Below are 25,414 nucleotides of genomic sequence, written 5' to 3'. Positions count from 1 at the left end.
ACCTCAACTTTTCCACTCCGAGGGACTCTATTTTCCGTACTGGGACCTCCCCAAGACCCCCTTCCATTAGGGATATGGGAACAGCAAGGTGGTTATGATCTCTTGAAACCTGTTTACAACTGCCATATTGAGAGCTCTGTTCTAGAAAGCATACATTCTACAAGCAATAATACCCTACAAAGAGAAAGCCATGACTGTTTCAATAGAAATAGAATGTTTCACTTTACTCACAGATGGATGAAAAACAACAACATTTATTCATTCATCAACAGATTCATTCATTCATACATTTTAAGGCAAGAAGGGAACCTTATGATCATAGGCTGACATCCTGCATAACAAAGGCCAACTGCTATGTTAAGAACAGGCTCCCCTTTCCTTTACTTCACTGTTCAATAAATACAGATTTTTCTAAACTGAATGTCTCATCTCTAGGAGGCTGCCTTTGGAAAGATCTCTGGGTTCTGGGTGTTTCCAGCACAGTTCCAAAACATCACCCAACCACCCACTTAGAAATGGCCTTTGGCTCTGAGGATTTAGGTAATTCGATTACATAAACGTTCCTTTTCAACATAAAGCAGGGAAGTCTGTTGTGTTTCTGCACCCCCCTCCTCTATGTCAATCACTTACCGCCTCTTTTCAAACATACTATTAAAGCTAATTATGGACAATCAAAGAACTCAATGGATGCAGGCTTTCAGTGGACAGCAATGAACTGCCTCTTTAAACCCACAGCATCATTGTTTAAAAAGGACAGTCAATCTACTACTGCACTCCAGGAGCTTTGTGCATACTGCAGGACCAAATGGCACCATGGAGTCTCTCCCCACTTACCCGCTTCAAATACATCAGTGTATGTAATAAAATAATAAAACAATTATTTACACTTATATAGCACCCAGAGATCTCAAAGTGCTTTACAAAGATAGCTATTGTTCATATTTAAAAAACCAAAAACAAAGGAAAAAGGGAGGCCTGGCTCCAGGTCACCCAGCTAGAAGCAGTAAAACTAAGGGGTCCCAGTGAACAGTCCCCCCATGCTCTAACCACTATACTATAATGCTGGTGCTACATAAGAAACATAGGAGGGAAAAAAACATACAGTGTCTGCCTAATGAAAAAGCACAGAAGCAGCTGAGGAGGGGGGTATTATTTTCTAATATCCTAGAAAGGTATGAAAAACACTGCAGACAAAAAATAAAAAGGAAAAAAAAATCCATCATATAAGCTTCCCCCTCTATTGTCTGTTGCTGTCACTCTCATGCTCCCAGATCTTGTGTCTTATGCTGCCTGCATTGAACACTGCTGCATGTATGAATGAAATAGGAAGATATCTCAAGGCATGTAGGGTAGAAGGTTTCTACAGAGCCTGTCCCCCAGACTGGAACCTGGCAGACTGAGAGCTATGTGTAGTCTGGAATGTGAACTTCCAGGGTTAGCACATCATGTTAAAATAACAGCTCCACTAATGCAAGTCACTAGACATTCCCTTATACTTAACCCCCAATTCTTTACAACCCACACATTAACGGATAGTGCATTTGGTAATATATACGAGCACGTGCTTCAATGTTTATGACATATTTGGAAGCATAACTTTTTTCCTCTCTCTTTGGTTGCTCCTCCAAAGAATTCCCCATAATCCTGGGTTTTAGACAGTACTTCCTTTAAGGAAAAGGTCCAGATAAAAAGTAAACACTGGGTCATGAAATCCTGAAAATGTTATCACCGTTTATAGAAGGTTGAGGAGAGAGAGAAAATAAAATAAAAGTCTAAGAATTGTCTGCCTTCTCTGAGAATACATCTATGTGCAAAATAAGACCTTTAAAAAAAAAGGTCTCCTTTATTACCTTGGAGGAAAAAAAAAATCTAAGATTGATTTTCTTTCTATAGCTATTATTAAACTTTTGTTACTGGACAAAAATAATTTGGTTAGAAAAAAATGTGCAATACATTTAAAAAAGGAGAAAAGAGTTAATAGAAAATGATGGTACAGAGAAAATACAGATTATTTTCCTCCAGCTAAGGAAGTCCTCCCCAAGTCGTACTTTTACAGCTAAAGACACTCTTGGTGCACTAAGAGATGTGAGATACAACCATCAGAAAGAGATGAATTTTCAGGGACTGTTATTCCAGAACTCCAAGCAGCAGCAGGGCCGGCTCCAGGCACCAGCGAAGGAAGCAGGTGCTTGGGGCGGCCAATGGAAAGGGGCAGCACGTCCGGGTCTTCGGCGGCAATTCAGCAGCGGGTCCCTCAGTCCCTCTCAGAGCGAAGGACCCGCTGCCGAATTGCCGCCGAAGAAGTAAGCGGCGCGGCTGAGCTGCCGCCAAAGTGCCGCCGATCGGGGCTTTATCTTTTTTTTTTTTTTTTCTTTTTTCGCCGCTTGGGGCAGCAAAAAACCTGGAGCTGGCCCTGAGCAGCAGACATCCCCTGGGGTCACAGGGTAAAATACAAAGACAAATGTGTAATCCCAGTTCTCCTGGTCTCAAGATCATGCTATTTCCAAACATTCACAGACGAACATATCACACATGATTAGAGTAGTAGGTGTGGTGTCCAGTCTCATCTTGGAGCAAGGGAAATCATGGACATAACTCCAGCATCATTCAGTATAATTACTCCTCCACAAATCTACCTTTTTTTCAAAAGTGCACAAACGATCTTTGAAAAAAATCCTCAAGTAGTCTGCATAACAGAAACCTAGGAATCATATGCTCAAAGAACCACAGGTCCCTGCCTAAACCGTCCCACAGATTTCAATGGAACCAAACAAGTTCTCTTAATATGTACCCTTTTCACAGCCTGTCCATAGTAGGGCCTGTAACAATATTTTAAATAGTTTTTAAACATGTTTAAAGCTTAACTTAGCTACTTCCACCACCACAATGTTACTGCTGAGTCAAGAAACCTACAAGATAGCCTATTGCACTACTGCGACATATGTGAAGTATTTCCAAACCTCTTATCGGGATACTGAAAGATCATCAGTTTGGGCTAGCACAGTTCTCAAAATACACACACGCGCACACACACAAACTAGATAGGGAAATGATGCAAGCAACAACCATATTGGAAAACAACTGTTAATCATGGTTCTGGAAGAATCATGTTTGACAATTATTTCTGAACATGATCACAGCTAGCAAGATTCAACCTTTAATTACAACAGGATTATAAATACAATCTACATTATAAAGTGAGATCCAACTGTAACAATTTCAAACAACATAATCTGAAGCACCATTTAGAACGCTTTGTTTAAGAAATGTACCTTCTAATAAATGAATTTTCTATTGTGTTCTACTCTTTGGCAAACAGGTTTCTTCCTGCAGTGGAATTTTCTTTAGTTCACTCTCCAGTCTTCAGATGCTCTGCTGAAACTATAGGATATTAAGGAACTGGACAGCGCCTACCAATTAATTCTATCTAAGCCACCAAACATCTAGTAATAGGAAATATCTCTGGTTTCGCCTACCCAAGTCAGATTTGAACTGATCACCAACAAGTGAAAGACACTATTGCAGGAAGAAATTTCATCTTGCAACTGAAAAGGTTCACTGTGTTTTTGTATTTGGTTGTATGGAAATCTGCTTTTAATGGGTATATTCTTCTCACGTGTATCGCTTTAGGCGGTGTCTCCTCCATATTCAATACTCTGAAAGAATTTGCTTTGGAATCCTGATGGGACAAAGTATGATGTGTTTGGTAAAGATACAACATCATGCTCCATCGAAAAGCAAGTTTTCCATCCCTTCCTTACCTGGCTGTTAACATTGGCCGCATGCTGTAGCAGTACCGAGACCAGCTCCTTGTGTCCTCGATCACATGCCCAGTGGAGCAAAGCCCTGCCCTAGAAATATCCAAAAGAAAAAGAATGAAGTCAGCAGAAGCTATTGTAAAGAGACCCAAAGTCCTACTGCTGGAACCCTGGAAATCACAAACAACTAAACATTGAACATTAAAAAACCCACAATCAGAATGGCCTATAATGTGCCATTCATTCTCACTTGTATGTTTACACAGCAAGGTCAGGAGCATCAGCCATCTGTTAGAAGGGCAACACACGGCCTGATTCTGCACTCCTCTGCACCCAAAACTCCAACTCAAGTCGATAAGAGTGTAAGGGAGAATGAAGAAAGCAAGAGACCAGAATGTGGTCTGCCTTCTAGACAGCTTTAGGGTTTAACTGCACCAGTGACTTTAACGGGAACAGAGTCTCTCTAAGGCTAAGATTTTTAAAGCTGCCTAAGGCATTTGAACCCCCGGTTCCCATTAAAAGTAATGGGAACTAGGCATCCAAATCCCCTCGTTGCTTTGCAACTCTCAGCCTAAATCACTATGATCTGGGCAACAGGGTGTCATCAGATCAGGAAAACTTATTTGAATCTTTACTTTTATCCACTCTACAATCCTCCCTCTCCCTTCCCCACACGTTTCTGCATCTGAAGTCACTGGGTGCACCCCCAGAAAAAAATGTGTAATGACTCCTCCTCCACTAAGGTGGGTGGCAATCACTAGTGGAAGTCCAGATCCACCTATTTGTCAAGGACATGGGAAACACGTAACTCAGCACTCTTCTGAGGACTGATTGACATGCAGCTTAACACCCTGCTATGGGCAGGGCAGGTTGTCATGTTCAGAGAATGGAATGTTTTTTCCATTTTAAACTCAAATCTCTGCTTTATGACGGTTTTAATTGGGATTAAGCAAATATCTAGGGCAAAAGATGGAATGAAGTCAAAGGACCACTTCACGAAAACCTTTTTCTCCCCTTCTCTCACATTCAAACTCTTTCCGGGATGTATATCTTAATTCTCCCAATTAAAGGAGGGTCTAGTTGAAAAACAACGTGATCTGAAAGAGAAAGCACTCAGCAATTTAGAAGTCTTAAATAGTTTTCCTTACTTTGTCTTTTGTGCAACAATTGACTCATCTCTCTACCTGTGAGAACCTGCTTCAAGTAATCAAGCACTAGATGGTGAAAGGGAGGCGGATGGAAAACTGGTCTGTGCAGATGTCCTAAGCATTCTGCCGTAGAAAGGGCACTGCTGCATGCATAAGTTAGGAGAAATTTCATCACCCTTTGTTCATCCCAACCTACCCAACTGAAGATGAGCTTGTGCCATGAAGTCCTGATCTGTATCTGAACCTCACCAAAGTTTGGGGGTGTCCACATACAGAGTTTTGGTTTGCCCTGTACAGGGATAGGGAATAGCTGCAAAATCTGGAGTATTCTATTTCAGGGTCTCGGTTTAGGCTCATCTCGGAGAATCATCTCAACACAGGACTGCCCAGGCTGTGAGTGCTTATTATAATTATTATTTTTTTTAAACGCTTATATTTGGATACCAAAACACAGTTGTTCTGCTACGGTTTCATGTGTTATTAGCTGCAATAGCCACACTGCCCACTGAGCTTGGGAACAGTTATCTTGTTACCTACATGAACAGAATCCAAATCCACCCAAAGCAATAACAGAGCCTTTTAATGAATAGCTCTAAAACATTTCCTATCAACTACAGAAGATGTTATAAATTGGCATCTTTTATACCTTTATTTAAATAAAATAAAAAGTAGATGATATTTTTAGATGGCAGTTGTTCTACCCTGGCTATCACTTACTTCCAGCTTAATGTATACACTTTATAGCTGTTTATGTTAAAAGGTAGTCTAAATTAATTTCTCCAGATTGAATATGGTGTGTCACACTCCTGCAGAAGGATCTTTTAAACTCATGCTGAGGTAAAGCAAGATCATATAATGCTGCTTTGTGACATTTTAACAACTTGCTTTTTCTAATGTACCACCCAACACACTTGTGGTCCTTCAAAACCAAAATAGGGTTATCCCTTGACATATATCTTCCAACACTGCACGGGGGAACAAAGTGAGCAACTCACTTATCTATTAATAGGAGCTGTGCACCAGTTTTCCCGGACACTGTGCCAAAAATTTACTAGTAGAAGGGGGATAGGAAGACACCAGTGACTAAATCTCTCTCACTTTTCATGTTGGATATTTTTCAGTAGGGTAGCAGATTTAGAACATTATTTTAAGTAGGGAAATGTGATCTCAGACATTAGGCATTCAGCTTTTTACCACACTTTTTGACCCAACAAGTAATTAACTTTTGTAACACATTATTTTAATGGTACACTAATTAACCTTGAATTAGAATGAATTCTCTCACAATTACTTTCTATGGAAGCACAGATTACATTGACACCTACATTAGTATCATTTAATGATTAATGTTCCTGCACTCAACATTACAGTGAAAGACTGAAAGGAGGAAAGTAGAATTTAACAGATTAGTAAATACTGATAGACAAAGCATCTTAAATTAATCTGGGGGCCACCAAATGAAATTAATGGGCAGCAGGTTTAAAACAAATACAAGGAAGTTCTTCTTCACACAGCGTACAGTCAACCTGTGGAACTCCTTGCTGAGGAGGTTGTGAAGGCTAGGACTATAACAGGGTTTAAAAGAGAACTAGATAAATTCATGGAGGTTAAGTCCATTAATGGCTATTAGCCAGGATGGGTAAGGAATGGTGTCCCTAGCCTCTGTTTGTCAGAGGGTGGAGATGGATGGCAGGAGAGAGATCACTTGATCATTACCTGTTAGGTTGACTCCCTCTGGGGCACCTGGCATTGGCCACTGTCGGCAGAAAGGATGCTGGGCTGGATGGACCCTTGGTCTGACCCAATATGGCCATTCTTATATTCTTATGTTCTCTGATCCACTAACACTTTAGATGTTGGATTTGTACTAGATAGGTAATCCAAATTTCTCTGTGCTATAAACATATATTCCAGGAGATAGAAGAACTTTATTTACAAGATGCAAAGTTCCCATGAATACTTCTTATTAGGGCTGTCAAGCCATTAAAAAAATTAAACAATTTAACAATCTGTTAAACAATAATAGAATACCATTTATTTAAATAATATTTTTGTATGTTTTCTACATTTTCAAATATATTGATTTCAATTACAACACAGAATACAAAGTGTACAGTGCTAACTTTATATTTGTTACAAATATTTGCACTGTAAAAAAACAAAAGAAATTGTATTTTTCAATTTACCTAATACGAGTACTGTAATACAATCTCTTTATCATTAAAGTTGAACTTACAAAGGTAGAATTAAGTACAAAAAATACCTGTATTCAAAAACAAAACAATGTAAAACTTCAGAGCCTACAAGTCCACTGAGTCCTACTTCTTGTTCAGCCAATCGCTCAATCAGGTTTGTTTACATTTACGTGGCAGACAGGGCCGGCTGCAGGCACCAGCTAAAGAAGCAGGTTCTTGGGGCAGCCAATACCAAGGGGCAGCACTCCACCCGCTATTGGGGCGGCACGTCCGAGTCTTCGGCGGTAATTGGGAGGCGAGTCCCTCAGTCCCACTCTTCCTCTTTGAGCTGCCGCCGAAGTGCCGCCGAAGAGTGAAAGACCCGCTGCCGAACTGCCGCCAAAGAGTGGAGCGGCGCAATTGCACTGCCGCAGTTTTGTTTTTTTTTGCCGCTTGGGGCGGCAGAAAACCGGGAGCCAGCCCTGGTGGCAGATATGCTAAAGATTCACATGTCCCTTCATGCTTCAACCATCATTCCAGGACATGCGTCCATGCTGATGACAGGTTCTGCTTAATAATGATCCAAAGCAGTGCGGACTGATGCATGTTCATTTTCATGATCTCAGTCAGATACCACGTGCAGAAGTTTGATTTTCTTTTTTGGTGGTTTGGGTTCTGTAGTTTCCGCATCAGTGTTGCTCTTTTAAGACTTTTGAAAGCATGCTCCACATCTCGTCCCTCTCAGATTTTGGAAGGCACTTCAAATTCTTAAATCTTGGGTCGAGTTCTGCAGCTATCTTTAGAAATCTAAATCATTGGTACCTTCTTTGAGTTTTGTCAAATCTGCAGCGAAAGTGTTCTTAAAATGAACAACATGTGCTATAACATGAAATATATGGCAGAATGTGGGTAAAATAGAGCCGGAGACATACAATTCTCCCCCAAGGAGTTCAGTCACAAATGTAATTAACACTTTTTTTTTTTTAACGAGTGTCATCAGCATGGAAGCATGTCCTCTGGAATGGTGGCCGAAGCATGAAGGGGCATACGAATGTTTAGCATATCTGGCATGTAAATATCTTGCAATGCTGGCTACAAAAGTGCCATGCGAATGGCTGTTCTCACTTTCAGGTGACACTGTAAATAAGAAGTGGGCAGCATTATCTATTGTAAATGTAAACAAACTTGTTTCTCTGAGCGATTGGCTGAACAGGAAGTAGGACTGAGTGGACTTGTAGGCTCTAAAGTTTTACATTGTTTTGTTTTTGAGTTCAGTTATGTAACAAAAAAACCCTACATTTGTAAGTTACACTTTCACGATAAAGAGATCGCACTACAGTACTTGTATGAAGTGAATTGAAAAATACTATTTCTTTTATCATTTTTACAGTGCAAATATTTGTAATAAAAATAATAATATAAAGTGAGCACTGTACACTGTATTCTGTGTTGTAATTGAAATCAATAGATGTAAAAACGTAGAAAAACATACAAAAATATTTAATAAATTTCAACTGGTATTCTACTATTTAACAGTGCGATTAAAACTGCGATGAATAGCAATACATTTTTTTAATCACGATTAATTTTTTTGAGTTAATCGTGTGAGTTAACTGCGATTCGACAGCCCTACTTCTTACATATAACATAACTGTGATTATCTAATTGTAGTGGGATAATATCATAATTACACAGTAATTACCATGCAATTACCGGACAAAAAGCTATTGAAGTCCTTAAATCATGGTTTAAAGACTTCAAGGTGCAGAGAATCCTCCAGCAAGTGACCCGTGCCCCACGCTACAGAGGAAGGCAAAAAAACCCCAGGACCTCTGCCAATCTGCCCTGTGGGAAAATTCCTTCCCGACCTCAAATATGGCGATCAGCTAAACCCTGAGCATGTGGGCAAGACTTGCCAGCCAGACATCCAGGAAAGAATTCTCTGTAGTTACTCAGATCCCACCCCATCTAACATCCCATCACTAGCTATTGGGCATATTTACCGCTAATAGTCAAAGATCAATTAATTGCCAAAATTAGGCTATCCCATCATACCATCCCCTCCATAAACTTATCAAGCTTCGTCTTGAAACCAGATATGACTTTTGCCTCCACTACTCCCCTTGGCAGACTGTTCCAGAACTTCACTCCTCTGATGGTTAGAAATCTTCATCTAATTTCAAGTCTAAACTTCCTGATGGCCAGTTTATATCCATTTGTTCTTGTGTCCACATTGGTACTGAGCTTAAATAATTCCTCCCCCTCCCTGGTATTTATCCCTCTGATATATTTGTAGCGAGCAATCATATCTCCCCTCAGCCTTCTTTTGGTTAGGCTAAAACAAGCCAAGCTCTTTGAATCTCCTTTCATAAGACAGGTTTTCCATTCCTCGGATCATCCTAGTAGCCCTTCTCTGTACCTGTTCCAGTTTGAATTCATCCTTCTTAAACATGGGAGACCAGAACTGCACACAGTATTCCAGATGAGGTCTCACCAGTGCCTTGTATAATGGTACTAACACCTTATCTCTACTGGAAATACCTCGCCCGATGCATCCCAAGACTGCATTCGTTTTTTTCACGGCCATATCACATTGGTGGCTCATAGTCATCCTGTGATCAACCAATACTCCGAGGTCCTTCTCCTCCTCTGTTACTTCCAACTGATGCATCCTCGACTTATAACCAAAATTCTTGTTATTAATCCCTAAATGCATGAACTTGCACTTTACACTATTAAATTTCATCCTATTACTTTTACTCCAGGTTACAAGTTCATCCAGATCATCCTGTATGATATCCCGGTCCTTCTCTGTATTGGCAATACCTCCCAGCTTTGTGTCATCCGCAGACTTTATTAGCACATTCCCACTTTTTGTACCAAGGTCAGTAATAAAAAGATTAAATAAGATTGGTCCCAAAACCGATCCCTGAGGAACTCCACTAGTAACCTCCCTCCAGCCTGACAGTTCACCTTTCAGTATGACCCGTTGCAGTCTCCCCTTTAACCAGTTCCTTATCCACATTTCAATTTTCATATTGATTCCCATCTTTTCCAATTTAGCTAATAATTCCCCATGTGGAACCATATCAAATGCCTTACTGAAATCGAGGTAAATTAGATCCACTGCGTTTCCTTTGTCTAAAAAATCTGTTACCTTCTCAAAGAAGGAGAACGAGTTGGTTTGGCACGATCTACCTTTTGTAAAACCATGTATTTTGTTCCAATTACCTTTGTCCTCAATGTCCTTAACTACTTTCTCCTTCAAAATTTTTTCCAAGACCTTGCATACAACAGATGTCAAACTAACAGGCCTGTAGTCACCTGGATCACCTTTTTTCCCTTTCTTAAAAATAGGAACTATGTTAGCAATTCTCCAGTCATACGGTACAACCCCTGAGTTTACAGATTCATTAAAAATTCTTGCTAATGGGCTTGCAATTTCATGTGCCAGTTCCTTTAATATTCTTGGATGAAGATTATCTGGGCCCCCCAGTTTAGTCCCATTAAGCTGTTCGAGTTTGGCTTCTACCTCAGATGTGGTAATATCTACCTCCATACCACATTCCCATTTGTCACCCTACCATTATCCCTAAGCTCCTCATTAGCCTCATTAAAGACTGAGGTAAAGTATTTGTTTAGATATTGGGCCATGTCTAGATTATCCTTAACCTTCAGTGTTTAGCAGTCCCACTTCTTCTTTCTTTGTTTTCTTCTTATTTATATGGCTATAGAACCTTTTACTATTGGATTTAATTCCTTTTGCAAGGTCCAACTCTACATGGCTTTTGGCCTCTCTCACTTTATCTCTACATGTTCCGACCTCAATAAAGTAGCTTTCCTTGCTGATCACTCCCATCTTCCATTCCTTGTAGGCTTTCTGCTTTTTCTTAATCACCTCTCTGAGATGCTTGCTCATCCAGCTTGGTCTACAACTCCTGCCTATGAATTTTTTCCCCTTTCTTGGGATGCAGGCTTCTGATAGTTTCTGCAACTTTGACTTGAAGTAATTCCAGGCATCCTCCGCCTTTAGAGCCACAAGTTCTTCTGTCCAATCCACTTCCCTAACTAATTTCCTTATTTTTTTAAAGTTAGCCCTTTTGAAATCAAAAACCCTAGTCACAGATCTATTTTTGTTTATCCTTCCATTTAGTTTGAACTGAATTAGCTCATGATCGCTCGAACCAAGGTTGTCCCCTACAATCATTTCTTCTATGAGGTCCTCACTATTCACCAAAACCAAATCTAAAATGGCATCCCCTCTTGTTGGTTCAGCAACTACTTGGTGAAGGACTCCATCAGCTATCACATCCAGGAAAAACTGAGCCCTATTATTATTACTAGCACTTGTCCTCCAGTCTATATCTGGGAAGTTAGTCTCCCCCATGATCACACAATTCCCATTAGTATTTACTTAATTAAAAACATTAAAGCAGTCTCTATCCATATCCAAATCAGATCCCGGTGGTTTACAGCACACCCAAGCACTATCCCAAGGTAGGCTCTAGCAGCTTTCTTCCCCAATGTGATTTTTGCCCAGACAGACTCTGGCTACATCTACACTACAGGGGGGGGTCGATTTAAGATACACAAATTCAGCTACGCGAATAGCGTAGCTGAATTCGACGTATCGCAGCCGACTTACCCCGCTGTGAGGACGGCGGCAAAATCGACCTCCGCGGCTTCCCGTCGACGGCTCTTACTCCCACCTTCGCTGGTGGAGTAAGAGCGTCGATTCGGGGATCGATTGTCGCGTCCTGACGGGACGCGATAAATCGATCCCCGAGAGGTCGATTTCTACCCGCCGATTCAGGCGGGTAGTGTAGACCAGGCCTCTGTCTTATCCATTCCATCACTTATTTCTTTAGTCTACCTCATCATTGATATACAATGCTACTCCACCACCTTTGCCTTTATTTCTGTCTTTCCTAAACAACACATACCCTTCAATAGCTGTACTCCCGTCATGACTACTATTCCACCATGTTTCTGTTATCCCTATAATATCTGGTTTTGCTTCCTGCATCAGTAGCTCTAGTTCCTCCATTTTGTTACCGAGGCTCCTCGCATTGGTGTACAAGCATCTTAATTTTTGCTCACATTCTTTACCTGATTAGGCATTCACATTCTACTGCCAGTACCACCTATTAGACTGGTATCTACACTACCCTTCCTCCTTATGTCCATTCTCCTACCCACGGCTGTATCCTTTCTTACTTTGTTTTCTTCCCTCTCAATGTTAAAATCTGGCATGGAGATTACCTGTACATCTCCCAACCATCTCCCCCAAATTCCTAGTTTAAAGCTCTTTTAATCAGTTGTGCCAGCCTCCATCCTAGAAGTCTATTTCCTGCCCTACTCAGGTGAAGTCCATCCTGAGAGAACAGTCCTCTGTCCATGAATGCCTCCCAGTGGCCATACATCCCAAAGCCCTCCTTATAGCACCACTGCCTGAGCCATCTGTTGAGCATCATAATCTTGTCACACCTTTGTTGCCCTTCCCTAGGAACAGGCAGAATCCCACTGAAGATCACCTGAGACTCGAATTCCTTAAGCATCTTCCCCAGCCTTGCATAGTCTCCCTTGATTCGTTCCAGCGAGAATATAGCCGTATCATTTGTTCCCACACGAAGGACAATCCATGTATTCTTTCCCGCTCCCATTAGGATCCTCTTCAGCCTCAGGTCCACATCCCATATTTTCGCACCTGGCAGACGGCACACCCTTCTGTTCTCTAGATCAGCTCTGGTTACAGGCCTGTCTATTCTTCTCAGTAAGGAGTCCCCAATCATGTAGACCTGCCTTTTCCTGGTGATGGTGCAATTCTCTGGTATATCCCTGTTCCCTCTGGCTGCAAGTCCTCTCAATTCCTATTCTCCCTTGCAATCCTCTGCAACCCACCCCATATCCTCCTGGGGCTCATATTTGGTGTTATCTCCATTGACTCTTCCCCTCTTCCTATAGGACTCACTGCTCTTTTCTTCTTCCTTGCCCTCTCACCTTCAGCGACCACCTGCTGTGCCCCTTCTTCATTTTCCAACTCCGCAAACCTGTTTCTGAGCTCTATTTCTCCTTCACTAGCCCGTCTTTTCCTCTGCCTGGTTCTCTTAGTCACATGCTTCCACCGTCCACTGTCTTCCCCAAGCAGTCTCCCCTCAGAGTTCTTCGGTCCTGCTTCCATCTGCAAGTCTGAGCTTTTCCCTTCAGCCTCCTCATGTCTTTGCTCCATCATCTGCTCGAACCCCCTTCTAAACTCAACCAGAGTTTCCACCTGCATCTCCAATCCTTAGATCTTTTCTTCCATCAGCTCTATCAGGCGGCACTTCATGTAGATGAAACTCTTTTCAGGTATCCCCTCCAGAATCATGTACATACCGCAGCTTCTACATCCAGTCATCTTCATTGTGTCTTCCACTGCTTGCGTCACCACCACTGCTGCCTCTGTCATAGCCTTCCCACCTAAGTCCTGTTAGTCCGGGAAACACAAACCAAACCAAAACACCACAACCAAAGCAAACCCCCAACAAGCACCAAAACACTGCAAGAACACCACGCACTCCCTTCACTAGCTTGTCTGTTCCTCTGCCTGCCTCTTTTAGTCTTCCCTGCAACCTCCCACTCAAACTCCCCTGTTTACAGCTCCGTTTGCTGGCTCCTGTGCCACTACAGCTGTCTATCCTTTAAACCAACGTTTATGTTCTAGATCTGCACCTATATCATGTTGTTCTGTGATTGTCTCTTATCTTCAAAACAAGAAGAGTGTGACTTTGCCAGTACTGGGCTTGGATGAGACCATAAAAGAAAACTCAGCATATTGCAACAGTAGTCCTGGCAATCCAGTAAACTCAGCAGTTCCGAATGACTACAAAACCAACGCCCAAGAAGCTGCTGCTGGAGATCCTTTCTTTTGGATGAGACAAGAAACTGAAGTCAACTGATCATCTGTAATCATTAAAAATCGTGTGCTTTTTGCAAAAATCGTATGGATTTAAAGCCTTGGGCCAGTTTCACTTTGGGTAATTGTGACACAATGTACCTCTGTGTCCACACCCTACACACTATTGTGATAATCTTTATACAAAGTATGCCTTGTGAAATATCATCTGAAAACTCATAATTTGCTGGTCAATATTATCCTGATAAAATGTGTGTGGCAACATTGTATGTGGAATTATAAGATTTAACTGTACAATGTTATTAACGCATGTTCCAAACCATAGCAGAAGTTGGCAAACAGGTCTGTCTTAAACAAAGGAATATGTGCTCTGCTTAATGTGCATTTAAGCAGTAAACAGAATCATCAAGCAGGAAGCGTAGAAAAAGAAACCTCAAACAGGTGAGGAAAAGCATTAGGGAATATCCTTTCCCATAGACTTTGTGTCTCCAGAATCTCATCTGGAAATAAATATTTACCACGATGGGGACTGACACTATAAAAAGGAGGGAACAAACACCCCAAGAGACCCCCTCCTCTGTCTATCGATTCACTGCACCAGAAGGGACAAAGGAAGCAGCCATTAAACTGGGAAAGGGGTCCTGGCATAAGAAGTTTGGTCAGTAAGACTGCTGAGAGCATGAGGTAAGAAAAACTTTGCTTGAATTTACCATAGTTTGTTAAATTAGGCACCAGTGGCATTTTATTTTTATTTTTGTAACCATTTCTGACTTTTATGCCTCATTACTTGTATTCACTTATAATAAACTTGTTTTATGATTTTATCTAATCCAACGTGTTTAAACTGAAGTGTCTGTGAACTCCAATTGGTGTAACAAGGTGTGTGCATATTATTTCTATTAAAGAAATATCGACTTTATATGAATTAGTATTGTCTAGGAGAGGGCTGGGCAGTACAGGACATACACTTCTGGGAGAAAATCAAAGACCAGGAGCGTGTTGGGGTCACCCTGCAGTATAACCAAGATTGGTAAGAGCCAAAGTATGGCTGGCTGGCTGTAGCTCACACACAGACATACCTGGGAGTAACTTACATGCTGGAAGCTGTTTGTGAGCAGTCCAGACTGGAGGCCACAGCAGCAAAACATTGTAAGAGACACCCCAGGTTACAGGGCAGGGGTGACACATCTACTCAGTCTGGATTGTACACTGGGTATGTCACAGTCATTATACTCTACTTTCTATATTTCCTCTGCAATTCCAAATGGATACAATATTTTTCAGTTACTGACCCACATTGTTCTACACTGTAATTGGTTGCTATTATAAAAACTGTCATCTTCCACTTGAGAAATGGTTGCATTCTAGTAGCAGGCAAACAATCCCTAAATACAGACTGTAAAGCACTATGGCATCATGCTGGATAAATGTAAATTGTTAAAATACAATAATTTACTTTTGGACCTATAAAAGAATAATTACTGAGTAGTCTGCAGAAGCATATCATTGCTACAGAGGTAGATAGTATCTACAAAGGAATCTCAATACTGTTACTACATAATAAAGAGTACTTCCAAGATATTTGTGAATTAAAGTGTTATCCATATCCAGAAGGCAAATTCAAAATTATGAGCATTTGGAGACACAAAAAATCAAGTTAAAATGTTAACAGCTATAGCTAATGGACCTAACACCTCAAGAATCAGGACAAATCTATTTATCAACTTTGCCTATCACAAAAAAAGTGTAGCAATAGACGAATCAGTTGTAAACAGTGGTAATACTGGGCAATGTGTGGATCTTGGATATGGGCTATGCAATCTGTAAAATCTTCTAGTCTGCATAGTAGTTAATTTATAAGAGTCATTACAAAGTTCACCCTACATGCTAGGAGGATTTTCCAGGCAATACACATTGGGATTTCTTGGAGAGTCCCCTCCCCTCCATCACAACTTCATTATGGTAGCAATGTTTATTGGGCAATGCTTAAATCACAGATGTGTTCAAATTGGCATGAGTAATTTAGAATGTGAAAGTATATGCTGTAGTGATGTCCTTTAATTAAATGCAAACAAAATCTAAGATGCCTATTTTTGTTGTTGTGGCAGCACAACAGAGCATAGACAGTTGTTGCAGAAGTTATTTGAGAGGATGCAGTTTTCTCTGCCCCTCAAGTCTTGAATAATAAGCATAAATTTAGCCCCAATGTATTGACCCTGCCTCTTAAATCTTCCATGTCTCGCTTGGATTACCATTGCCAGCTTGGCCAGCTTTTGTAGCAGTTTCTCAAGCCAACAGCATATAAATTTTGTTCCACCATGAATCACAGGTTGTTCAAACACAAAGTAGGGGAGGATGGGTTACCTCTCAAATATTTTTTTTCCAAGTCCCAGTAGAAGCATGTAGGAGAATAGTCTTCATTGCAATTAACCCAGAGAGAGAAAGAGGACTATAGCTAAACTGAATGGATGTCTCAGTATAAAACTGATTTGGAATCTAATTGCTTTCATAGACCTGAAAACGGAGTGTGTGTGTGTTGGGGGGGGGGAGGGGTGGAGTGGGGCGTAAGTGTATTTGTCAAGAAAGATGCAATAGTTCTTAAACTACATTCTTTTCCCATCATTCCTAAAAATACCATGGAGCTGTTTACGTTGGAGGAACATGATCCTTTTACATTTAAGGCTCCAACACTGCATGGAAAATCTCACAGAGGCACGGCTACACTGACACTGCTCTCAATGCAGGAGCCAGGCTTATGGTGGCATGAGGCAGATGCTCTTTGTTAAAGGCTTTGCACCCGCTTAAACACGGGTGTAGAGGAAACATTTATTTGTTTACTTGGGTTTCTACAATAATATAAAAAAGGATGTTTCTACCCAAAGTTCTATGTGCTCTTGACACAAGTTCCAAAAACAAAACAAAACAAAAATTGAACAGATCAGGACACATTCTAGGAAGATTTCAATGCCTTTGAAAATAAAATAAAAACAAAATAAAGCTAGAAATGTATTGTTGTTAAAAAGGCACCAAAATCTTTTTCCTACCAGGATATGCCATGAACTCTGAGGTGACAAAGTAGCTAAAATGTAACACTGTATCCTTTATTTTATTATTTCCCCTTGCATACAACCCTGTATACAAGGACCCAGTTGCTTTCATCTGTGCCTATTTCTTTTAAACCAACACAGCCTACGCTGCTGAATTTTGGGCAATTTAGAAATAGTGAATGGGAGCCTATACATAATAATTGTCATCAGACACTTTATATAATCCTCTAGGACTCTGCTTAATTCAAATTGAAGTTTATTGTACCTGAACTATTAGCCAGTGTTCTTGTTGGAGAACTGAGAAAGAACAACATATTCTTTTCTTTACGTGAGAAGACTGTGTATGTAATTAGATTTAAAACTGACAAATTCTATATGGTTTATTCTAGTAGATGTGGTTAGCATAGATTTTTTAAATATATTCATTTCTAGCACCCTATTCTGAAATCATTTTGCTTGTAATAAGTACGACTTCTCACGTTATGTATGTACCACTAGATTTTTATCTTGTATTTCCAAATTGGTAGGAATTATTTGTACAAAATGGAGAAGATGTAATTATAAACATTATTAATACAGTATGTGGAAACAATTTGAACGGTTTAAAAACTCAGAAAAGTCATTATCATACAAGAAAAGGATGTGCACAGATTCATTACAAAATTATGCACTGTATAAGCAAATTCTATTCCATAACAAGTTAATTCCTTAGGAGCTGGGCTTATTTGCATATATCTGCACTCCCATTTTAAATGTATGAGAGATACAAGGTAGGTAATAACCTTTATTGGACCAACTTCTGTTAACCAGGAAACTAGCTTATCTTCCCCAGACCTAAAGAAGAGCTCTGTGAAGCTCAAAAGCATGTCCCTTCCACCAACAGAAGTTGGTCCAATAAAAGAGATTACCCCACCTACCTTGTCTCTCTCAAATCCTGAGACTGACATGGCTACAACAGTATGGCAAACATTTAAAATGTATATTCATTTAAAGCAACAGTATCAGGCTGGTTCAGCTGCACAAGAGATGTATCTTTTGGACGTGGTTGGACACATTTGCACCATAACATTAAACTGATTAATAAAATTATAAGATTATGTCTGCATATGCTTTTGGCCTATCAAAGGTTCAACAGATACTCTGTTCTAAAAGACTTCAGCTGAGCTGCAGGATAGAGAAAATAAATTAGTTTCCTGCTTGTGGAGAAGGAATGTGGTTAAAAAAAAAAAAAACCAGCAGTGGGGTTTTCGACTCATTAAAAATATAGTGACATTTTGGTATTCATGAAAATGAGGGACTAATAGTACCATTTAGAACCAAGCACAGCGTAGATGGATGCTAACCAAACTTCATAATGCTCTGCCAAAGCACTTGTATGTGTAACCAACACAAAGGTCAAAATGCCTGAAGCTGCCAGTCTTGTCTATCCTGGGGTTTGGACCAGTGGCAATTTTTCAGTGAAATTCTCTAATGTAGACAAGGCTTCAGAGAAGGATTTCATAATATGATGTTGAAAACTCCTCTTGATGATGAATAGTAGATAATGCTTACTAACTGCCATGCACAAAGAGCTGTGTAATTTCTAAACATTTCTTTCCTCACTGAAAGATGCATCTCCTTTGAAGAAAACTACTCTGGGTTACATCCTCAGCTGCAACTGAGATATACTCACTTCATCTGAAGATGGGGCATAGGTGGCTTTCAGCCAAAGCTGGGGCTCTCCAGTAGGTAGGGGCTGTCCCAACCCCTCACCACAACTTTGAGCAGCCTTGGGGGCTGCATGTGGACAAGGGGGATCCAGTGGACATAGTGTACTTAGATTTCCAGAAAGCCTTTGACAAGGTCCCTCACCAAAGGCTCTTACGTAAATTAAGTTGTCAAGGGATAAAAGGGAAGGTCCTTTCATGGATTGAGAACTGGTTAAAAGACTGGGAACAAAGGGCAGGAATTAATGGTAAATTCTCAGAATGGAGAGTGGTGTTCCCCAAGGGTCAGTCCTCGGACCAATCCTATTCAACTTATTTATAAATGATCTGGAGAAAGGGGTAAACAGTGAGGTGGCAAAGTTTGCAGATGATACTAAACTGCTCAAGATAGTTAAGACCAAAGCAGACTGTGATGAACTTCAAAAAGATCTCACAAAACTAAGTGACTGGGCAACAAAATGGCAAATGAAATTTAATGTGGATAAATGTAAAGTACTGCACATTGGAAAAAATAACCCCAACTATACATATAATATGATGGGGGCTAATTTAGCTACAACAAGTCAGGAAAAAGATCTTGGAGTCATCGTGGATAGTTCTCTGAAGATGTCCGCGCAGTGTGCAGAGGCGGTCAAAAAAGCAAACAGGATGTTAGGGATCATTAAAAAGGGGATAAAGAATAAGACTGAGAATATATTATTGCCCTTATATAAATCCATGGTACGCCCACATCTCGAATACTGCGTACAGATGTGGTCTCCTCATCTAAAAAAAGATATACTGGCACTAGAAAAGGTTCAGAAAAGGGCAACTAAAATTATTAGGGGTTTGGAACGGGTCCCATATGAGGAGAGTTTAAAGAGGCTAGGACTCTTCAGCTTGGAAAAGAGGAAACTAAGGGGGGATATGATAGAGGTATATAAAATCATGAGTGATGTGGAGAAAGTGGATAAGGAAAAGTAATTTACTTATTCCCATAATACAAGAACTAGGGGTCACCAAATGAAATTAATAGGCAGTAGGTTTAAAACAAATACAAGGAAGTTCTTCTTCACGCAGCGCACAGTCAACTTGTGGAACTCCTTACCTGAGGAGGTTGTGAAGACTAGGACTATAACAGCGTTTAAAAGAGAACTGGATAAATTCATGGTGGTTAAGTCCATTAATGGCTATTAACCAGGATGGGTAAGGAATGGTGTCCCTAGCCTCTGTTTGTCAGAGGATGGAGATGGATGGCAGGAGAGAGATCACTTGATCATTGCCTGTTGGTCCACTCCCTCTGGGGCACCTGGCATTGGCCACTGTCGGTAGACAGGATACTGGGCTAGATGGACCTTTGGTCTGACCCCGTACGGCCATTCTTATGTTCTTATGAGGCCCTAAGTTTTTACAATGTGTTAACTCAGAAATGGCCCAAGAAAATTATACCAAACTTTTAAAGGAATTGTGATCTTTTCAAATAACAATCTTCTGGCTGAGAACAAGGATGGGAAATTTTAACACAAAGGGGAAATTTCAGGGAGCTATAAGCTTCTGGAAGATGAGGAATATAAAAGAGTGCCCCTTCAGTCAGTATAAAAACAATACTAGTGTGAAGCAGTAATACACTGACTGCTCAAACTACAAGATCTCAAAAGTGATTTTTTTATTACTAAACTACGCTGCAGTTAGTGAGAGCAGCTCTGCTATTTCTGGGCTTACAATGTACACTGGCTGTTTAACTTTGTAACTTGTAATCACTAGCAGGATTGATGGAGCTCAGTGGTGCTGTTGTTACAGTGCCTCTGCATGGCAAACAGTCTCAGTTCATTTAATCTATGATGTGAAATTCCAACCCTGATTTTACCCTCCCTCCCTCCCTTTCCCCCTAAAAATTAATTCACATCAATTCCTGATTAATAATAAAAGGCCCTGCCATCAGCATTCAGAGCCCCAGCCGGGGCTGTCATGGCTCAGAGGGCAGAAATCTGCTTAGAGCTACAGGAGAACCCAGCTGAATTTGTGGCGTCTCAGTCTATGAATGTGTAAGCACTTCATCTGTTCGCCAAAACACAATGCACTCGGAAGCAGTGGGTAAAGGTAGCTGTATGTATTATGGAGCAGGGCTAGGTGGCAGTGTATAAGGGTTGAAACCAATGTGATAAAGATGGGAGATCATTAGTTACAGACTGATTGAACAACAGAAGTATGTATGTCCATTCAAGTGTTTGCTTTTACAATAAATATTTGTACTGAAAAATAAGACCATTCGTAATATAGATACTCATTTCTTTCTTGATGCTGTTGTCAAATTACTAGTCAAGGTCATGTTAGTTCTTTCCCAGCTTTGGGATGTTGCTTTGACTCTGATTCTTGCTTCAAGGGCTTGCAAACAGGAAAAGCACCTGGATGGTGGTCACACTTTTAGTCAAGCTGACAAACCTAGAATTGTACTTTCGCCTTCTGTCTGGCTAACCGAGGAGAGACAATGACAAGTTCCAATATTAAGTACTCTCCAGCCTTTCTGGTCTAAGGCTGTGTAGCTTTGGATGGAATCACACGTGCCCAGACTAGTTTATCTTGAGTGGACTGGCAGACACCACTCACTGGCTAATTCCAAACAAAAAAAGCCATTTTTTCCTACTTTTGTTCAACCAGGCTCATTGTACTGAAAGGGAAAGGGCTACTGGGCACCAATGTGGCTCTGTTAAGTTCTTACTTTGAGTCCCAGCTGGCATTTTCAATATACTGCAAGAAGGAAGAATCCTGGCACTGATATGACATTATTGTTAGTAAGTCCATACTACTAAAATCCCAGCTGAAACTGGAATGGAATTGCTGTTTGTTTTCAAATGGAATACATTGCTATCTCAACCAGTAGATGTTTGGCCAACTATTTAGCACCTGTCTTATAACAATTCTAAATTGGGAATTTAGAAAAAGGTCTGGGGTGGTGAATTAAAAACACAAAACCAACAGAGGATCAATGGGCTATTTTTTCACCATACCTCTTCATCTTTCATATTCACGTCCACTTTTTTTGATTGTATGGCTTTGGTTACATGGTCAATGTTGTTTTCTCTGCAGTAATCAAATATGTTCTTGTCTTCCTCCCTAATTAGGAAACAAAAGCAAAAAAAGGTGTCTTATTGGATAACACAAAGGCTACACACATTAGATGCTAGCTGTGCTGCAGACACACTCATTTCAATAGCATCACTGCAGTGGAACAGATTTCCAATGTTGTGCATGATGACTAATCTGTTTTGCCAATATTAGGTAGCTCAGCCTACTTCTCTAGAAAACACAAGTTGGTTTGAACAATATTCTGCAAGAAAAAGACATGTATACTTAATCCAATAAACTCCCACAAAGAACCTGGAATGTAAGACCATGTGAGACAAATTCAGCCTCGGCATAAGTCATTTCAAATCCTACCGATTACATCAAGGCAAAATATGGTCCTTTTCTTTTCTCAGCGACGTATGCAAACCCCCATATAAATGTCATGCGCCTTTTCTAACCTTCTCCTCCTATCATCGCTGATGGCAGAGACAGAAAACTTTCTTCTTTAGAATCATCCTCCTGTCTGCCAGATTCCTTCGCTGAGGTGTCTGGGACACTATAATTCACTACAATGGAAGTGACAAATCTGGCAAGAGGAAAGACTGGATAACTCTGAAGAGAAAAGATTCCATATGCACATATCTCTTGGCCACCAATAACTGGAAAGGGGATTCAAGGAAAATGACATTTTAATATTGTTTTAGGGGTTCTCCATCATCTCACAATTCTTGACAGGCTTCACATTATAACAACATACACCATTAAGTGGAAGAGGTCCTGGATCCCCCTGACTCCCAGCAACATCGGTGTGTGTGTCAAATAGAAGACGGTGTTCAAGAAAGAAACCAAGATTCTCACTCTTCCAAGGAATCAGGTACACTGTCTCTGCCATGCAGACAGGGCCGGCTCCAGGCACCAGCCAAGCAAGCTCGTGCTTGGGGCGGCAGATTCCAAGGGGCAGCATTCCGGCCGCCCTTTTTTTTTTTTTTTTTTTTTTGGTTTGCCGCTCCGGCCGCCCTGTAGGGGGCGGTGGCGCGGAGGAGGGGAGCGCCCTGCAGCAAACTCGGCAGGGCAGCCCGTGTCCTTCCCTCCCAGCCGACCGGAGCGGCGCAGAGCCCTCCCGGCAGGCGGCGCAGCGGGAAGGGCCGCGTGGCGAGCGCCCCGCTGAAGCCCTGGCCGCCCCCCTTCTCTCTCTCTCCCCCGCTCCCTCCCTCTTCCCCTCTGCTAGACCAGGCACACACTCCGCTGCACGTCTGCAGCACAGGGAGTCCCCCTGCACACTGGCTCTGGCCGCCCTGCAGGGTTTTTTTTTTTTTTTTTTGCTTTGCTTTGCCGCACCGGCCGCCCCGCAGTATTTTTGTTTGGTTGGGTTTTTTTGTTTTTTTTTGCTTGGGGCGGCAAAAAAGCCAGAGCCGGCCCTGCATGCAGAATAGGTAGAGCCCTGAAAGTCTGCGGATATCCACTGTATATCTGCTGATATTTGCACCCGTGGACCATTTTTGCAGATCGGATGCATATACAAATTTTGTATCCACGCAGGGCTCTAGGAATAGGGACTGACTTTGTGACCCAAAATGAGGCCATTCCTTGGGCAGCTTTGCTGAAACATTATTTAAAGTTGTGGTCACACATTCTTTGGGGAAACGTTTCAAAGTGATATGCAAAGTCTTCATATTTCACCCTGCAAATTCCACTGACGTACAATGGGAGTTGCCCAGGTAAATCCCAAGCCATGATTATGAACATTTATTGCCTTAAGTCCAATGCACGCTGAAGGCCCATTTGTCATCCTCCATCATGCGCACCTTACTGCAGGACATCATAAAGCTCTTCCATGCTGCCATAAGGGACTGTAAAATGTCTTGTTAACTCTGTTAGCAATACTGTTTCATATTGGCTGGTAAGAACAGAAGGCTTAACGTGTTGTAACAGGCCACTGTATCACTCCTATCATTTAAAGATCTATTTATAACTCAAATACCTGCAGTACCTTAACTTGCAGATTCCCCTGCACGTGAACAGGCCTGAGTGAATGTGCATCTGCTTTCTGTCACAGAAGCTGGGCATCAGCTAGTTTCAACCAGAGCCACTGATCTGAGAACACAGTCGAGCTTTGTGTCAATCTTGCAAATACAGAGCAGTGTAAATGCGGTTAGCCAGAGTGATCATTCATAGACTCACAAAAGAAATACCGGTAGTCAGAGCCCTTGTGACACTCCAAGGATCTCACAAAGGCCTTGTCTACACACTTTATCTATACCAGTACAAGCCCCTAGTGTGAATGCAGTTATGCCAGTATGGCTACGTCTTCACTACCCGCCTGAATCGGCGGGTAGAAATCGATCTCTCGGGAATCGAATTATCGCGTCTCGTTGGGATGCGACAATCGATCCCCGAATCGACACTTGTACTCCACCAGCGCAGGTAGGAGTAAGCGCCGTCGACGGGGGAGCCACGGAGGTCGATTTGCCGCTGTCCTCACAGCGGGGTAAGTCGGCTCGGATACGTCAAATTCAGCCCCCCCCCCCCCCACCGTAGTGAGGACATAGCCTATGGAAAGGAGAATAAGCTTATACTAGAATAAGCACTTTTATACCAGTACAACTGTGTCCACACTAGGAGGAGTGTATCTGTATAGCTAGTTTGGTTAAAAAAAATAAAAATCACAGCCCTAACTGAAATCTATTTGTTGACCAGGCCAAAGTAACCTGCCTCTACTACAGGATGATTGACAGTGCTGCAAGAGTTAATAAAAGGAGCTGGTTAGATTTTCCATTATACATCCCTAATTTCCAGTTAATTAGTTTGATTACTGTTGCAGTATACGGTTCATCTAGAGAAAGACCAGTAGAACGCAAACACAGCTTTGTCTCAAAGGAAGCTCTTTATGGGAATGGAGAACTTGCTGGGGTCAGGTCATAGCCAATGGGGAGATCATTAGTTTGGGTGCCACTATAGCAGAACAGAAGATCTTCCCGTTATCATAAGACAGCTTCAGGAAGAATGATCCCATGGTGTCAGAATGCAACAGTTCTTAGTTTATCTGTGAGCAGTGCACTGATTGCTATCTCTTGGAAGACCAATGACCAATAATAAAGTAAAATAAAAAATAAAATGTATCTGCATTACAGTCCAATGGGACACTAAAAGAAACACCTGAAACTCGTGCCTTCTGACCTGTGCTCCAAAAGAAATGTATGCAGTGTAACTGTAGCCATGTCCGTGCCAGGATATTGGAAAGACAAGTTGGGGGAGGTAATATGTTTCACTGGACCAACTTCTGTTGGTGAGAGAGACAAGCTTTCTCTCTCACCAACAGAAGTCTCTGTCACCAACAGAAGTTGGTCCAATAAAAGATATCATCTCACCCATCTTGTCTCCCAAAAAGAAATAAAAATACAGAGAAATTCTAATGCCATATACTACAGCTCTGAACTCCGGGGCAACGAACTGACATGCTGAAATAAGTATGGTCAATGCAGAACAAGCAGAGCTCCAAGGAAGCAATTTTTACTTTACTTTTTTGTCTTTTTGTACTTTGTTGTGAATTATGCTTTGTTCCTTGTTCCTCAGCTCACAATTTCTTTTTGCTCCCTCCATGCCAATGAAGCAGTTAAAAAAAGAATAACAGGAGTACTTGT

The 25,414-nt window shown here is 41.2% G+C and overlaps 1 protein-coding gene across 1 annotated transcript in view; it reads right to left on the bottom strand.

The window, feature by feature from the left end:
• Nucleotides 1-25,414, bottom strand: part of ACBD6 (acyl-CoA binding domain containing 6) — a 167,417-nt gene that overhangs the window by 61,831 nt on the left and 80,172 nt on the right. Inside the window, exons 5-6 of the mRNA XM_065409421.1 lie at nt 21,716-21,821; nt 3,762-3,851 (exon numbers count right to left, since the gene is read on the bottom strand). Coding sequence (XP_065265493.1) covers nt 3,762-3,851; nt 21,716-21,821 — 196 coding nt within the window. The remainder of the gene's footprint in view (nt 1-3,761; nt 3,852-21,715; nt 21,822-25,414) is intronic.

Source organism: Emys orbicularis, chromosome 8 (assembly GCF_028017835.1).
Source record: "Emys orbicularis isolate rEmyOrb1 chromosome 8, rEmyOrb1.hap1, whole genome shotgun sequence".
Lineage (NCBI taxonomy): Eukaryota > Metazoa > Chordata > Testudines > Emydidae > Emys > Emys orbicularis.
Note: the sequence above shows the minus strand (reverse complement) of the source record. Positions and strands in the feature narration are given on the sequence as shown.